The 18515-nt window shown below is 39.2% G+C and overlaps 1 protein-coding gene across 3 annotated transcripts in view; it reads right to left on the bottom strand.

The window, feature by feature from the left end:
* The window catches only part of NBAS (NBAS subunit of NRZ tethering complex), a 339511-nt gene that overhangs the window by 36659 nt on the left and 284337 nt on the right, over positions 1 to 18515 (bottom strand). For all 3 annotated transcript variants that reach the window (XR_009566136.1, XM_030844571.3, XM_030844572.3), the window contains one exon: positions 11122 to 11317. Coding sequence is in view for 2 of the 3 variants with exons in the window: in XM_030844571.3 (XP_030700431.2) it covers positions 11122 to 11317 (196 nt within the window). In the remaining variant the exon portion in view is untranslated. The remainder of the gene's footprint in view (positions 1 to 11121; positions 11318 to 18515) is intronic.

Raw genomic sequence — 18515 nt, 5'->3', positions numbered from 1 at the left:
GTCACTCTCCGTAAGTGCTGTTGTAACTTCAATGCATATTTCCACACGGCTAAATATAATATTTACTGAAAACATTTTTAAGTGAGACATATGAGAGGGGGAAAATACTTCGTTTTAAAATAAGAAGATTTGCCTTACAAATTTTTTCTCTAGGACAAATAATCAATCACGCCATAAGGGTCTCCATAAATACACGTTTACTTTAAAGACCTGCTATACAAGCCAATCTTTTAAGGCCAGACTTTGTTTTTTAGTTAATGTTGATAAAGTATTAATAGAATAAGTCATGGAGCTGGAAATGCTTGCACTGTAGTGTATCATTCAGACTCAGGTGGAATACTGGCCCTGCCACCTCACAGCTCTGTGACCATGTAAAAACACCTCACCAAGCCTTAGTGCTTGCATTTGTAAAAATAAGGTAATAATACCTAACCTATCAGGGTACTTTGAAAATAATATAACATAACATAATATATAACATAATACAGGACAATATACATACATACACACACACCTCTATAGGTATCTAACACTGAGTTAACACTGAGCCACTATGGCAGCCACAGTATTGGTAGTTCATCATTATACATCATTCTGCTATGTTTTAGCAGAGGTACTATAAAGATTTCCTAACTACTCTGAGCCTATTTACTCATGTGTTGAATGGAATGATAAGATCACTTCCATTAAAAGGGTTATTATGATTTGTATCAGTTTCATAGTGATATCACAGGGAGACCTGCGTCAAAATCTTCCTGTGATTTAGGAAATTTCCTTTTTTTCTTGCAAATATGCTCATTTGACTGCCTTGATAATTATGTAAGCAACAAAATTCCTCATTAAAAAAATGGATCCATGACTTTGTCTTATAATCAGCTTCTCTACCGTTCTGTGTTTAATGACATGTTCTACCACTGACTCGTCCTTGACCAGAATCATGGAAGTCCACACCGAAACATCTTTTTTGCCAACACGGCTAATTTCAAATGTTGCATAATACAGAATTATCTATCCAGTATACATCCTAAAATTTATTCCAGTAACTGCATCTTTTAAAAATGTGATGTTGGGCTTCCCTGGTGGCGCAGTGGTTGTGAATCCACCTGCCGATGCAGGGGACACGTGTTCGTGCCCTGGTCTGGGAAGATCTCACATGCCGCAGAGCGGCTGGGCCCGTGAGCCATGGCCGCTGAGCCTGCGCATCCGGAGCCCGTGCTCCGCAACAGGAGAGGCCACAACGGTGAGAGGCCCGCGTACCGCAAAAAAAAAAAAAAAAAAAAAAATTTTAAAATGTGATGTTGTTTGCATATTGTGTTACACCAGGACATTCTGCTCATTTTGTCTGAAAACATTTTAAATATGCTAATATCCCCATGTAAACATCAACTGTAAACAATTGATTGCCATTTCTCTATGGACAAAATCTTCCACCTGTAGGGATGTAGGAAAACATACTTCTAGTAAATGTTTTTATTATTTATTCAAAAAAAAGGGTTATTATGAAGTTCGAATGATAAGATACACATACAAAGCCTAATGTTTGGTTCATAGATGGCCCTAAAAAACATGAAAACTGATAGTATGTGAAGCATCTTCTCAGCTTAAGTAAAAACAGATTTCTGCTGTAATGACCAGAGTTTTTATTTTGAATCTATTTTTATTACAGTTAGAAGTTATCCAGAGAATTATGCGTAGTAGAAGAAAATGGTGGCCATTGAGTTATGTGGCCTCCTATATATTCTCTATATAGAATACCCACATATCCTCCAAAACAAAAAGAACAAGAATAAACTAAATAAAACCCATACATTCAGCACAATTACAGGCCAAGAATGTCTAAACTTCAAAGTATCGTAAGTGAAAAAGGAAGCATGCCAAACTCCAAAGAATGTTCTCTCACATTCCACGTAAATGTGTCACATATTCAGAAAGTGGATCCATAATTGAAATAAACACGAACAGCAAAAACCATACAAATAGATATAAAATTAATCTATAAGTGAATAAGCAAACCACAGTGGAGGTGGTGTGTGTGTGTGTGTGTGCGCGCGCGTGAAAAAGAGAGAGAGAGAAGGGGAGGGAGGGAGAGAGAGAGGGAAGAAGTAACCTTGAAAAAAGATTTCTGAGTACTATTACTCTAAGGCTAAAGACAAAAAGAGCTCTACACAAATATTCTAGCTAGTAAGTTGGCTGGAATTTCCAGAACTACTTTATGTGTACTCTAGGATTAAGCAAATAAATAAATACATTGTGGATAATGAGAGTCAAGTTTCTCACTGACAGAGAAAGGAGTTCACAAATAAGGAAAGAGAGAAAACTAAACTGTGTGGAATTGGATTGGAATTGGAAGAATCAATACAAACTCATGGTTTTTAAAATGAATATAGACAGACATAAAAATAGATGTAGACATATGTGTGCTCTGTCCCCTAAGAGGATCTAGAAACTATAATGCCACTGCATCAATGAGTACACCTAGCACCCGAGTCTTGGCTTCTAAATGTCACTCTTTATTTAAAAAATCAAGCTCTTTAAAGTCAATGACTGAATCCAGTTCCAGGCAGGGAAAGTGTAAGAGGGTCTCGAACATCTGTGGTTCAAACAGTGATGGGATGGGCACAAGTCAAAAGGATGCAGGAGAAGACCTGAGCAAAGCATTAAAATGGCGATAGTAATAGATTACAACCGCACAACAAAATGAGAATCCTTGAGCTTGTAGTGATGTAAATAAATAAATGAATGAATAAATACATACAGGGGAGAACAAATGATAAAAAATACCATTTGGGAGACACCACAGTGATCATTAACTCAGGCGACAGTCATCAATGCATGCTAAAATTAGCTGGTGAAAGTACGGCGAGAAACAGTCCTTACACAATCTCAAAGTACCTCAACACAAGACATGTATTAATCCCAAAGGGAAAAAAGGTAATTTTATATAGAAGAAATATGGTTGACACCACCTCAATCAAGTGATCAAAATGAACACTGTCAGTAAAGGAACACAACAGTACTGTATATCTCCTAAGATAATGTAGTGGGAAGGACCCAAAATCACTTCTGTGGTATTCTCACCAAAAATGCACAACTTGGGCTTCCCTGGTGGCGCAGTGGTTGAGAGTCCGCCTGCCAATGCAGGGGACACGGGTTTGTGCCCCAGTCCGGGAAGATCCCACATGCCGCAGAGCGGCTGGGCCCGTGAGCCATGGCCGCTGAGCCTGCGCGTCCGGAGCCTGTGCTCCGCAACGGGAGAGGCCACATCAGTGAGAGGCCCACGTACCGCAGGAAAAAAAAAAAAAAAAAAGCACAACTTGAATACACGAACAAAACTCAGACAAAGTCAAATTTAGTGGTATTTTATAAAATAATTGGCCAGTGCTTTTTAAAAAATGTCAAGGTCATAAAAGGGGGGGGGAAGAATGAGGAACTATTTCAGATTACGGTACCCTAAGGAGACATGGCATTAAGTGCAACGTGTGACCTGCACCAGACATGGATCAGAAAAAACCATTAGTGGGCCGACTGACAAAATCTGAATGATGGGTAAAAAAGATAAGGTATTGTATCAGTGTTAGCTGTAGTCATCTGAGATGGTAATATTTGGTGAACCAACATGAAGAATATGTAAAATTCTTTGTATAGTTGACATTTTTTTGGTATTAAATATAAAATTTTCAAAATGAAAAGTTAAAAAAATTAGAGAACTTACATCCAACTACCTCACATCCACACCACCCTCCGGTATTCAAACACTTGTATGTTTCCTGCTTCTTTCCCCCTATTTTTCTTCAACTTTTCCCTCTAATGCATTAGAGGAATGAAGAGACAATAGCAATGCAGCTCCTTGGGAGCACGACTGCTACTAAGCAAAGGGCACTTGGATATAACTGCCCCACTATAAACAAAGCCAACTGGGCTGAGCAGACCCCGGGGAAGGGTGCCCTGTGATGGAGTCAAAGCCATCCCCATGCAGTGACATTTACTAAACTCAAGTTTATTTCCCAGGAGGTGGTCGCTGTGAACTAAGGCACACGTAAGGCTATGAGGACAATCTGCCTGCGTGAAGGGGATAAACAGGGCCTCCCTATTTCACCCCCACTCCCCAAAAAAGTGCTGTTGAGATTTAAAACACACTACTGACAGCCATGAACTTCGTGTCTTTCTCCACAAAACCGGGTTCTTCTGTATTTCCTAGCTAGCTAAGGAGCACCACTTCCTCCCTGGTAACTTTAGCAGAAATCAGAAAGGCACTGGACTCGTGTCTCATCCCCTGCACCCAAGCAGTCACTGAGTCCACTGGTAGAAACTCCTTCAGCTCTCTTTTCTATCCTCTTCCATCTTCGAAGCTGATACAAAGTTCAGGGCCAAGGTCAGGCAACCTGACCACAGCCTCTGTCCCCTAACTGGTGCCCCTCCAGTCCCGTGTTCACGCAGAGGTCAGACGGCTTCTCCTAAAGCCCGGATCTGATCACGCTGCTTCTTGGGCACCAATTTTCCGGGAGGCCTTAGGGTCACTGGGGTAAAAGCTGAGCAGGACACGGGGGCGGCTCCACCGTCGGACCTGCTTCTCTCCAGTTTCATCTCCCAGTGGCTCCTGCTTCCACACCGTACACCCAGCTGTGCTGAACTCAGGTCAAGAATGCCCTCCTCAGAGCAGTCTTCCTCACCACCTCCAGACAGAACAGCTGCCTGCCCTCCTGAGCCCACGCAGCGTGCAGACTTTTACCACAGCACCGAAGCACTTAAGAGGACTTGCTTCTCTGTTCACAAATCTACATTCTCCGTCGGACAGGAGTCCCCACGCCAACAGCGCCCATCTACCTGGACCGGAGTCAGAGCTTTGCATGTGCGATTCCATTTAACCCTCACACATATTATTCCCATTTTACACATGAGGAAACTGAGGTTGTAAGAGGGTCAGTAACTAGTACAAGTCCCCAGAGCTAGTCAGTGGTGAAACTGGGATTTGAATGCAGGTCTACCTGGTGAAGAGCCCAAACGCTTTACTACCATTTGCTTTGTCTCTTTTTCTAACCCCAGAGAGTAGCACAGTGAAAGGTGCATAATCGACGCTTGAAGAATCTTCGATGAATATTTCACATAGCGTACAGTTCAAACAGCAGTTATTAGGCACATTTTTCAGAATGTTTTAACTGAGCAGCAATTAACACATATAATGTTGTGTATTGAGAGAGTGAAAAATGCTAAAAGATGAAGCAATGTTTCCTGTTCTCTGAATCAAACTCCTGAGTTCTCACACTTAATCACATCCAATCCACATAAAGTGACAGTGGGAAGAGAAAAGGACAGCAGAGCATGCTACCAAAATGTTACTGCTGAATGTATTCCCCTGGCAAATAGGAAGAGGAGTACTATAGGGCCAAAAAGAACACAGGCTTCCAGATCACACAGAACTGGATGTGAACTCCAGTTCTATAGCTCACAAGCTGTGCAGGTCATGTAACCTCATCTTCTAGGTCACGTGACCTCATCTAAAACACAGTGAACGGTAACTACTTTGCAAGGCTGTTTTAAAGATGAAGTGCAGTGATGTGCACTTAGGACAGACACAGTCCACAGTCTCCTTATCTTCCCCCAGTGATGCCAGTGACAAGAGGGTGAAATCTTTAAAGGAAGAACCCATTTTTCATAAGGAAGGACCTTCTCAAGGTCTCCAAACATTTGCAGAACCCAGTGATACGGATGTTCGCTTAACTTTAATCATTTTAGGAAGAAAGGCACATTGATTTCTTTTTCATATGTGGACCAACGTGCTTCTGATTTGTTTGCTTCCACATGAGAAGCAACTAGCTGGTCAGAAATCACCATCGGCAAAATACGGCAAGTTAACACAAAATAGTACCAATCTAAAAGCACCAGGCCACTCTCTAAGGAAACAGTTGCATTATTCCAAGCAAATCATTTTATTTGCATGTAAGGGGGAAGCAGCATGGTCTAATCATCATTCATGGCAAGAATGTCGGACTGAACGTCAGGAGTCTCGGCCTTGCCACTTTAAAGGTGACCTTGGACATGTTTTTTAAGATTTAATATTCATTTATTCAACAAATACTTACTGAGTGTCTGTAAGATCCCTGTTCTCATGGAATTTATATTCTAATGGAAGAAGAAAGACATCACATAATAAATAGACAGACAGATAGAGGGGAAGAAGTTAGCAGATAGGGGTAAGTGATTAGAAGAGAAAAATGCTCATAAAATAGGTTGTGACTGGGTGGATGTAGTCATTTTGGAAATGGTGACATTTATGCTAAAATCTGAGGACGTAACTTCTTCCTTTTTGGACATCCACATCCCTCTCTATAAAATGTGACTACTGAACAAGGATGCTTTTGAACGTGTCTTCCAGTTCTAGGAATTTGTGATTTCATGGCTATTAGAGAAGTACTCGTGTGAACACATATTTTTAACATCAAATATTATCCTATATTTAAGAAAATCATTTATGGCAATGAGTCTTAGCTCTGAAGACATTTAAGGTAACAGTAATTCTTCTGTAATGAACTAAATATAGCTTTGCACACTTAAGTTTTCCTACTGATCTTTGTCGGAGCTCTGTCTGACAAGGAAGTGAGTATTTTGTTGATGTTTTGGCAAATGAAGCCAAGCTGGCCTCTGATGAGAAGGGCTAATGTATCCTTCCATGCATAAATGAATTTGTAATGAGGTTAGAAGTTGTCTTAAACTAATTCTTTCTGTTGATCACTTACAACCACAAATTCAGACAGACTGAAATTTTACGAAGTGAAATGAAACTCTAAGCCACATGTTCTTTTTTACATAAAAACAGAAAAAAAAATTGAGGTGATGGGGTATGAAATTTTTTAAGGAAACATCAGTATTTTGACCCATATTTTTCATGTACCAGTTAACTAGAAAATTACAAAACCTGAAAAACTCAGATAAATTGTACCAAGGGAATTAACACATTACATTCATTCCCCTCCCCCTCTACCTTCCTCCCTCCCCTCTGTCTCCCTGCTGCTCACCAAGCTGGGGCATATTTCTGGGACGGAAACGAAGGCCTTTCAAGCTGTTGAAAAATGAGGGCCCGTATTCTGCAGGAGCTGGCTGGTTTCCCAGCAACACACTGATTAGCGGGATCACTACTTTGGGCACCTTGAGGATAATTAAATATTAAGTCCCTATTTGATGTATGCAAAGTCTGCCTAAGAGGATTACCAGCCTCAGTGAAGGTAGCAGTCCCACATTTTCTGGTAATTGAACGTTGCAATGTCATTACCTATTCTTATCTTTACACTGTAAGACTGTCTCTATCCTTAATATTACCTTTGAGGATGGAGAAGGAGATAGGGAGAAATTAAGAAAATGAGAGCCTGTGCAATCAACACTTTGGGGTCTTCTAGGTGTTTGGGATATGGAGATGAAGACGACCTCTGTCGAAGAAATGACAGAGGTGAGCAAACCATCCCCTGACTCCTCTGGTTCAAGGCTCCATTTTACATACCAAGCAGCCAAGGCTCACAGTTTAAGAATCTTCTCCGAGATCATAAACAACAGTGGAGGGAGGATGGAGACACATGCATATGATTTGTCCCCCAGCGCCCCAATCTTTCTACTGGTCTAGTGAGAGATAACATAGTTTTTTAAAAACAGTAATGAAGACTACCTCAAATTTAAACTATGGGCATAGTTCTACAGCATTCCAGAGGTTGTTGCTACTTCCATTCTGATGTTACAAATTTTTTGCATTCATTTTCTAAATAGCAAACAGCTATTTTATAAGGCAGCGTTCCCCTACCAAATTCACTTGCCCTCCAAAATAGATCTGAATAAGCAAGGCGAGGCTGACATAGAAAACTTAACTTTTAAAGGAGGAGAAGGAGGAGACACTCAGTGATTTAATTTATTTTGAAGAAGTCTACAAACGAATAACATAATTAAGCCATTATGGTAGTTTTTTTTTTTAATTGAAGCATAGTTGACTTGCAGTGTTGTATTAGTTTGAAGTGTATGACATAATGATTTGCTATTTTTATAGATTATACTCCATATACAGTTATTATAAAATATTGGCTATATTCCCTGTGTTGTACATTACATCCTTGTAGCTTATTTGTTTTATACCTAATAGCTTGTACCTCTTAATCCCCTCCACTTACCTTGCCCTCTCCCTACCGCTCTCCCCTCCAGCAGCCATTAGCTTGTTCTCTGTACCTATGAGTCTGTTTCTGTTTTGTAATATCCATTTGTTTTATTTTTTTAGATTTCACACAAAAGTGACAACACACACTGTTTGTCGTTCTCTGACTTACTGGGTTGGCCAAAAAGTTCATTCAGGTTTTTTGTTCCATCTTACAGAAAAAGGCCAAAATTCAACCTTTTTGGCCAACCTAATATTTCACTAAGCATAATACCCTCCAGATCCATCTGTGATGCTGTAAATGGCAAGATTCCATTCTTTTGTATGGCCTAGTAATATGCCACTGGAGATATATATCTGTATATCTATACATCTCACATTTTCTTTATCCATTCAACTGTTGACAGACACTTAGGCTACTTCCATATCTTGGTTATTGTAATCAGTGCTGTTATGGACGCTGACATGTATGTATCTTTTCGAATTAGTATTTTCATTCTTTTTGGATATACACCCAGGAGTGGAACTGCAGGATCATATGGTAGTTCCATTTTTAATTTTTTGAGGAACCCCCCTACTGCTTTCTATAGTGGCTGCCCCAGTTTACACACCCACCAGTGTGTGCTAGAGTTCTCTTTTCTCCACATCCTTACCAGCCACATGTAAAAAAATGAAATTAGAACATTTTCTCACAACTTATACAAAAATAAACTCAAAATGGATTAAAGACCTAAATGTATGGTAGTTTCCTTATTTCTACTACCAAATACGTTAAGAAACTCAGATCATTAGCTTCCAAGGACCAGGAAATTGTTCTTATACAGAGGGAGAGTAGGAGGAGGTAGAAAACGTAAAAAGCGAAGGAGACAGGAGATGACTTTTACTAAAGTCAAGAGACACCCTGGAGAGATGTTTGTTGAGGGCCTGAAAAGCTCACAGCACCAGAGGAAACACTGGCCAAACGAGGAGCAACACGCAGACTTTGCAAATGAGAGACAACAGTGTGTATTCAGTGAAATTAAGGTCAAGTCAGCTTAGAAAAGTACATGGAAAAGGAGTCTTAACAAAGCTAAGCTCCCTTAAATACTGTCTTTGGAACAAGTTCAGCTAAGATGAAATTAAAATCTGAGAAATAGCCAGAAGTCACTGAAGTCATCTAAAAGCTGCAACTTGTTCTCTGAATAACTGGAACATCAAGGAAAACTCAAAAGAAGAAATAGTGGTTATACTTATATTATTTCTGAAGTGTTTAGACCCAAATATCAGAGTGTATGTTCTAATGTGTCAACACAACAGGTAAGATGGATATTTTCCTCTTTTCCCAGTTTCCACATTGCTTCATAACATTTCCGGTGCAGAGATCTGACATGAAGTGAGGCTCCAGCCACAGAAGCCGGCCTCATCGTCCTGCCAGGACAGGGGCATCAAGGAAGATGCAACTGAAAAAGGCTGAGAACTTGAAAAATGGAGGTTCTGTCAGAAAAGTACATAAAAGTCAGAGCGCTCATTTGTTTCAGGATGAGTCAGAACTTAAGGTTCCACACGGCAAAAATAACGTGACCTAGTTTGGCGCTTACCTCCGAGATGCTTTGGGGACCTTCGGGTCTGTTGAAAACAAGCACACCTCGAGCACTCACTATGCCAGGGGCCTGGAGTATATGTCATAGCCCATTGCATTAGTGTTCACAGACTGCTCCTGAAAAAGTCTGTTAGTGGTCTCTTGATGCAATTCAAAGCGAAATGCTGAGACTAAATAATGTGATATGGTCATGATGCTTCAGAGAGTATTATTCAGGTATTAGTGACTTTTAATACAATCCATTTCAGCAATGTGGCAAGATTAGAGAATCTTTGATAAGTCCATCTTGTTTGAATCTCAAATTCCCTAACTCTGAAGAATAGATAACAGTATTTACCTGTTTCTCTCACAGAGGGAAATAAGAATATGTGAGGTAATTCTAAAGATGCTCTGAGAGGAGTCTCAAGATATCCTTAATATTTGGTTTTTTCTAAAAAGAAGTTCATTGCTCTTTAAATGAAATAATAAGGAAACAAACAGAAATGATAAAGCAGAGCTTTAAAATTAGAAGGTCAATTGAGTTGGAATCAGACTTCCAGGAAACTCTTTTGCAGACTAGATTAACCTAGGAAGTCTTATTTTCTAACTTTTATTGGCCTGTAGTCTACTCTGCAAGTTAAAGTGCTTGATTAAGTGCTGACTCTTAGATCCTATGCTTTCAGGACGCATCAGTTGAGAATCTAAGCCAAAATTCAACAGCCACCGTATTGCGATTTAGGAATTGGCATTTCCACTTACTCAATCAACAAGCATTTAAGCTCTGAACGTGTGCACAGCGTACTTAGAGGGATTTGAAAAATGATAGGTATATCCTCCAGGGTTTCTCTGTTTTCAGGTAGTGGGGAGACAAAATTTTTAGTAGTAGTAGTAACAGCAGTAATAATAATAATAATAGATCAAATGTGTGGACCTCAAGGTTCAATGAATTATGTTTGAAATGGTCAGGGAAGGGTCCAGACAGGTGATGGACTGAGTGAGCCCTGAAGGATGATACGGAGGAACCAAGATCTCGTGTGCCTGCTGCATTTTGTCTGTGTGTGTACAGAAGAGAAGGGACGGCATAACAGTGCCTGGGCAGAGCATAAAAGAAATGAAATAGCTATACTGCATGCTGAATTTCCACTTAGATCTGCATTTCTCCAGGGAAAGGGTGAGCTGCCATAATTAACTGATACTACGAAAAATCCTGACTGTACCCTATGAAGAGAAAAATTAGATACACGTTAGGTGACTGAGGCATCATCTACTATGCATATTCAAACACACGGAAAAATAAAAACAAAATCTGTTGCATGTATTTAACTACTACAAAGTTGGACTGATGAACACACCGGGAAGTTTGCATTAGCAAGCTGATTGCTCACCTGAAGGTGGTTTAAAGTAATCAAGAAATAGCAGTCAGATGCTCCCTTACCTGTCTCTGGGGCCAAGTGGCTTTGAGGATGGCCTCCGTTCTAAAGAACACAAGGAGCCTGCCATCCTCCTCGGTCAGGTGAAATGACTGTTCCAGAATCTGCAGCACTTGAATGCGGGGCCTCACGGGCCAGGCGTCGTCAGCACAGAAAGGCCGCAGCCACTCCAGCAGGTCCTCAGAGGACACCAGCTCTTCTCTGCAAAATCAAGGGTTAGATTAAAAAGAAAAAAAAAAAGACTTAGTAGTTTCTAATTCCAGTAATCAAATGTGGTGACTGATCTAAACAACTGTTTGTTGGGTGACTTTATTTTTTTTCCTACTGCGAGGAAAAATATAGGTTTTAAATGGCTTAAAGCAAACCACATTAGGTGTTTAAAACCTATGTAAAATGCATGTGATTTTTAAACAGTATCATATTCAAATGAGTTACAGAAAGCAGATAAACATAATCAATATGTTCTTAGCTACTCCATTTCTTAAGCAAAGTTTATTAAGAGGCACGGCTTATTTCAAAGTTCTATGAAGATGTATGCCCAGTGCCCATCCAGTTCCCAGGGCTTAAAACACTCCCTTTTTGGGCTTCCCTGGTGGCACAGTGGTTAAGCGTTTGCCTGCTGATACAGGGGACATGGGTTTGTGTCCCAGCCCGGGAAGATCCCCAAATGCCGCAGAGCGGCTAGGCCCGTGAGCCACAGCCGCTGAGCCTGTGCGTCCGGAGCCTGTGCTCCGCAACGGGAGAGGCCACAACAGTGAGAGGCCCGCGTACCGCAAAAAAAAAAAAAAAAAAAAAAAGACTCTCTTTGTATTGAATTGAATCGACAACTAGCTCAATGGGCAAAATTAAAGATTTTCAAATCAAACAGTTTTCAATAGAACACTGCTTTACAGTGATAACTGTTTCTATTGATAATAGTTTACATAGGAGGGTGCTAGAGTCTTGGATAACCAGGTAGGCATCTGGAAAATATCTTTGATTGAAATATTATTTTAGTCTTGGCAAACAAAATAACTCTTGTAATACAATTTTCATGAATGGCTTATCTCATCAACTAGTTAATAACTCTGAATTCAAAGAAAAAGAAAAAAGTATGGTTTATTTCTACTAATGATACTAATAGTGCCAGGCATCATTAGGTAATTTTATATAAACTATTACTAGTCGACAATAACTATACAAAGTAAATATATTTACTTTGTAAATATTTTATTGAAAATTCTTTCAGTTTTATTGAGATATAATTGGCATATAACATTGTATTACTTTAAGGTGTACAACGTCATGATTTATGTATATATACTGCAAAATAATTACCACGGTAAGTTCAGTTAACATCCATCATCTGATATAGTTACAAACTTTTTTTTCTTGAGATGAGAACTTTTAAGATCTCTCTTAGTAACTTCCAAATATATAATATATTGTTAACTATAGTCATCATGCTGTACATGTAAATTCCATTTTATAGATGAGGAAAGAGACTTCATGGAAGTGATAGTGTATGCCCACAACAACTATACTAGTGTAGTATGACCCCAAAGTCCATGTTCTTTCTACTATTTTTCTGTGATAGAATTTAAATAAGGGGTTAGAGTATCAAATTTGATACTACCTTAAAAATAAAATATGAATGTGTGATTATTAAAGAACTGGGAGGTCTAAAAGAATTTGTCGAAGGGGACATTTGTACAACTTTCTATCCAGTACTAGAATCTTTTCATTTATAACCCCAAATGGACCATCTTAGGAAAACAACTTATTTGATGACGATGTCGATGAATTACTACCATCGATGACTGTTAAGAGGTCACTCATACAGAAGCCTCACTTCCACAAGGCCCTAGAGATCCGGGCTAAAGCACTGACTTATATACATTCTTTTATACCCAGATCCTTAGGCTTTCACCAATAAATCACCTACATCAAGTTCCAAATTCCATGAACTAACAAGACCACATAAGATTTTTTTAAAACTTCTGAGAATAAAACTCTACAATAGCACTGAGTATTTCTCTCAGTGTGCATTCTATAATATACTTGCCAATACAATTTCAGGGCAATTTAAATTAAAAAAAAAAGTTTGTTATTTGTATTTAGGAATAAAATATATTACAAAATGCCATGGACAACTGGTTCAAGCATTTCCTAAATTTACAGACATTTGTTAGTTTTACCTATGAGTGCCACTCTTTATATGTATCAGAAATGTCAAAACTGGGGTGCAAAAGAAGCAGAATGCTATAAATATTTCCTGGATATCTACTACTTGAAAAGCAAACAGACAGTATTGTGTAGTGGAAAGAGTATTATTTTGGAATTTGATGGACCTATGAATCTTTTCCTAACAACTCTCAATAAAAATCATGAATGTCATCATTCCCGTCTTACAGTTAAGTAGACAAAGGTCCTGAAAGTGTGTCTGTTGGAGTCTTTGCAACCAAGATAACTTATATAAAGTACCCAGAATTGTATGTGGCACAGAGGAAGGATTTAATAAACAGCAACCATCATCCGAATGATCATCATCATTTTATTATCAGCATCAACAGAGTACTAGCTTGTACTGGATGATCAGGGATGAACAATTATATGATCTGTGCCTTCAAAGAATTAATAATACAATGAAACAGAAAGATTTCACAAATGACTATTCTCTAAATATTAACATAATATAAATGTGAACAATTGTTTTGAAGAAAGAGTAAAATCAGGGAAGGCTTCACAGAGGACGTGGCCTCTGAACCGGATCACAAAGGGCAAATGGAAGGCACATAAGTGGAAAGGTGGGAAAATATAATCCAGATAAAGAGAAGAGCAAGGGGAAAAAAAAAAGTCCAAGATTTCAAAGGACATAGCATGTTCAGGGAGCAATAAAAGCACAGATGGCTGGGGGTCAATCAGAGGAGACAGCAAAGTGACGACAGGTCTCCTGACCTGGATAACCAGGAGCTCGCACACAGGCTGAAAAGGTGGCGCACGTTCAAGCTCTGAAAACACAGGCTTTGCAGACATCAGCCCAGATTCAGTTCCCAGAATGACCACTTCCTGACAGCACTACACTGACCAAGAAGTCACGCAATGGTTCTGAGCCTCAGTGTCTTATTTGTAAATTGGAGATAGATAATAACCCCTTACTCGTGGAGTGGTTGAGAATGAAATACATAAAATGAAATAATAAAGCACATAATACATTATCTGGCACATAACGAAGAACTTCAATTAGTGGCAGCAATGATTACTGAGGACATTGGTCTTACCTGGTGTGGAATGGGAATGATGGAGGGTTTCTGAGCAGTGAAATATCATAGTCATGTTAGTGCTTACAGAGGTGTGCAGGCCGGGGCATGCTCAGGCCCTTTTGGTGAGGCCTGCACTGGTCAAATTAAGTGTAATTCAAGAGAAAAGAAGATTAAAGTACATTTTGGGCTTTGAGTCCAAGCCAGTTTCACATAATAAGAAGCTGATATTTTTGACCCTGTCACCCAAGTGCCAAGAGGGGAGCAGGTAGGATGAGCTAGAATGGGAAGAAGCTGGAGTCATGAAGAGGATGGAAGTTACGAAAATAATGCAAGACCTGCATACAGTGAACAAGAATGAAAATTGTTAATGATAAAAACTATGAAAGCTTACTGTGTGCCATGAATTACATCACTTCATCGTCACTATCTTTTTCATGTATTCTGTTATCATCTCGTTTGTGGATAAGGAAGTAACCAAAGAGACGTTTAATAACTTGTCCACAGTCACACAGTAAGTCGTGGAGCCAATATTTGAACTTAGACGATGTTACTGCTTTGTCAATCACTATGCAATGCTACTGAACCAAATGGGGGCAAATTCCAGAACACTGTGGCAGTAGATTAAAATTATTCAGGTACTGATGTGATACAGAGAGATTATTATCATAGCGTTTTCCAAGTCATTAGATTCCTTTTACCTAACAACTTGCTGTGCAGTTGATAACATTGGACATTTTGGAAAAAACTGCTCTAAGTTTTGGTTGATAGTTCAAATACATAATAAAATTACGAAAACTCATTCCTAAAACAGAAACATTGTGCTCTAGAAGCACTATGTTATAGATGAGCTTGGCTATATACTGTGAACATTTGTGCTCAATAAGACTGCACAGAAATGAAAGGCAGCTCTGTAGGAAAAGCTGTCCAGGAAATCGACTAGACAGTATCTCCTAAAGTTTTTAGCTACAAAATAGTTTACATTTTAATTTCAATTTGAGTTTTTAAAATTCGTAGTCTTTCTTATGATTCGGCAAATACACACACACACACATATACAGAGGCAAAGAAAGAAAAACAGAATGTTAGAATTGTGATAGAATGTTAACAATTGGTGAATCAAGGGGAAGAGAATATAGTCATTATTTTTCAATCTTGGCAACTTTTCTGTTGGTTTGAAATCTTTCAAGATAAGCAGGTGGGTAAAAAATAACCAATTGCAACTTTCTTTTTTTAATAAATGTATTTATTTTTGGCTGCGTTGGGTCTTCGTTGCTGCGTGTGGGCTTTCTCTACTTGTGGCGAGCAGGGGCTACTCTTAGCTGCGGTGCACAGGCTTCTCACTGCGGTGGCTTCTGTTGTTGCAGAGCACGGGCTCTAGGCTCACGGGCTTCAGTAGCTATGGCACGCAGGCTCAGTAGTTGTGGCGCATGGGCTTAGTTGCTCCGCGGCATGTGGGATCTTCCCAGACCAGGGCTTGAGCCTGTGTCTCCTGAATTGGCAGGTGGATTCTTAACCACTGCGCCACCAGAGAAGCCCCCAGTTATGACTTTTACAATGTAAAAAAAAAACAAACAGAATGGGAAGGAAAATGATTCCATTTTTATAGCATTTTATGGAGGCAAGGAGAGGGTTTAATGAGCTTAGGAATAAAAAGAGAACATGATTTCAAAACGTTTTTACCTTATTATAAAAGAGATATACAAATGATTTTAAAAAGATGTAAAATAGGTAATAGAGAAAAATATCTCAGTTTCATTGCAAATACACAGACATTTGCTTCTACCTCTTTCCCTATAATGAGGATTTCTGTGGTGGGGGGAGGTTATTGTACTACACAGGGTAATTCAGTACACTATTTTTTTAAAAAAATTAACTACTAAAGGAAACACACACACATTCACACAATCAGTTTTGGCTCAAAAGATAAGGAGTCTTCTGAAATATACGAGTAGTTCTATTAACAGAAAAGAACAAGAGCAGAACAATGACAACAAAACTAGGTTCACTGAATGATTAATTTGAGAATATGATGTTCTACTAGGTAAGTAAGGTAGTATAAGAGGATATTCACAAAACTACAAAGGAACAGAAAAGAAATGCCAACTAAACAAAGGCAATTATTGAATCAAAGAAAAAAGAAAGATTCTGAGAATATTAATAAGCTGGTCCTTTGTATAAGAGTTTGCAGATTCTGTATGGCATAAATGTATGAAGATAACCCAACCTTGAACTTAAATGATTATGGTCTATTAAGAGACAGTAAATATGAAAAGCACTTTATATATCATGATGCACTACACAAAATAAAATTGTTCTTATTTGAGAATGGGAGAAGGAAAGACTGCATTCAGACAAGACAAACATAGACCTCTGTGATTTCTTCTAAATATACATGTCATAGATCTGGAATGCCTGAAGGGAACAGGAGGTCACTCTGTCCAACCTTCTAGATTGAAGTTATAAACCAGCAGCCAGCGTTTTGTACTGGCTTACACAGTATATACCAATGTTTCAAAATTTAGAAATTTTACACAATGAAGATTTACCAGCTCTTCTTTTTTTCTCCCGCTTTATTGAGATATAATTGACATACAGCACTGTCTAAGTTTAAGGTGTACAGCATAATGATTTGACTTACATATATTGTGAAGATTACCATAGTAAGTTTAGTGAAAATCCATCATCTCATATAGATACAAAAAGGAAAAAGAAAAATATGTTTTTTTTTCGTGTGATGAGATCTCTTAGGATCCACTCTCTTAACAACGTAGCTCCCCTTTAAATGCTGGAAGATAAGGACTCACTGGCAGCTGTTTCCCTTAGATAAGGTGTCCTCTGAGCTCTCAAGTACCCCTCTGCCTCCAAACTTCCTACCTTCCCTTAAGCCCCGTCCACCTTGCTCATTTCCATTACCTGCCTGGCCTCAGTAGGAAATGAGTATGCAAACTGATCTGTACCATGCTAGGCTAGATGGAGGGAGAAGGACAGGCAGGTGGGCGGGCCCGGGGCGGAAAGCAAGTAAACGTGAGTGAGCGAACAGTGAGAGACGTAAGTGCCCATATTCTGGGTCGGTCCCTGAACTCAGTTAAGGAACCGATCCACACACTGCGCACACTTTCCTCACTACACATGGAACGGGGTGGAGCAGACATTTCCCAGGACAACGTCTTCTATTCATCAGCTCCCGTGAAACAACTGGGGCACCTGACAAAGAGTAAAAGGGAACTGAAAACAAATGAATGCATAACGTGTTAATGGCATTGCAGTAGTATAAAAAGTGTGATTTTTTTTCAAATAATGATCATAATCAAGTTATATTAAAAGACAAATTCCTACAAAGGCAATAATTTTGGTGTGTGCAGAATTCCAATCTCAAATCTTAACTTTTGGTAAATAAATACTAACAACGTCTTTGTGGCTGCTCTCAAATGTACGCCAATCAGAAAATCTTCTTGAGGTTCGTTCATCAATAGAAACATGGACACATCGCACTGTAATGAGGCAACTGTGAAGTAATAAATATGGCCTTAGGTGGCCCCAAGGAACACTGCAGTGGTAGAGTGGATCCACCCTCCTGGTTGGCGACCATGGCTTTCAGCAGGGTTCATATCACAGAACAGAGGGCTCATGCACTGGGGGTACTTGGAGATCATCTGATGATTCGCTTTGCCTCACAGAGCGGGAAGAGTAAGAAGAAACTGGATTCAATTTGCTCTAGTGGGCTTTATTTATCTTTTCCATTTTTTTTGGGGGGGGGTCTTTTGTGTGCTTTAAAAATAATGTGAAGTCCCTAGGTAACTCCAAAGAGCTCAATGAAGCCTGAATGATCTGACACTGTTCAATATACACGAAGCTTTAAGACAGCTGAAGCTGCTACTGTGATTAAGCAGCAATTTAAACAAACAAACAAAGACTCCTAAAATACTCAATAGTTTTGAAGGAAGTCTTTCTCCCTCTTTAAATGGTGCACAGAGGAATTCCTCATTAATTATCTGTTCTCTGAGTGCATTTACTTCTGTACATCCTTTTGAGAATCACTAATATACTGGTTCACACTTGTGGGTCATTTCTGTTAGGAAATTTTTTAAAGGTATATGACGGCAGGGAGTAGAAAAGGAAATAAGGCCAAGGCAGAAAGAAGGAGGTGGAAGCGGTGA

This window comes from Globicephala melas, chromosome 12, assembly GCF_963455315.2.
Source record: "Globicephala melas chromosome 12, mGloMel1.2, whole genome shotgun sequence".
NCBI lineage: Eukaryota > Metazoa > Chordata > Mammalia > Artiodactyla > Delphinidae > Globicephala > Globicephala melas.
Note: the sequence above shows the minus strand (reverse complement) of the source record. Positions and strands in the feature narration are given on the sequence as shown.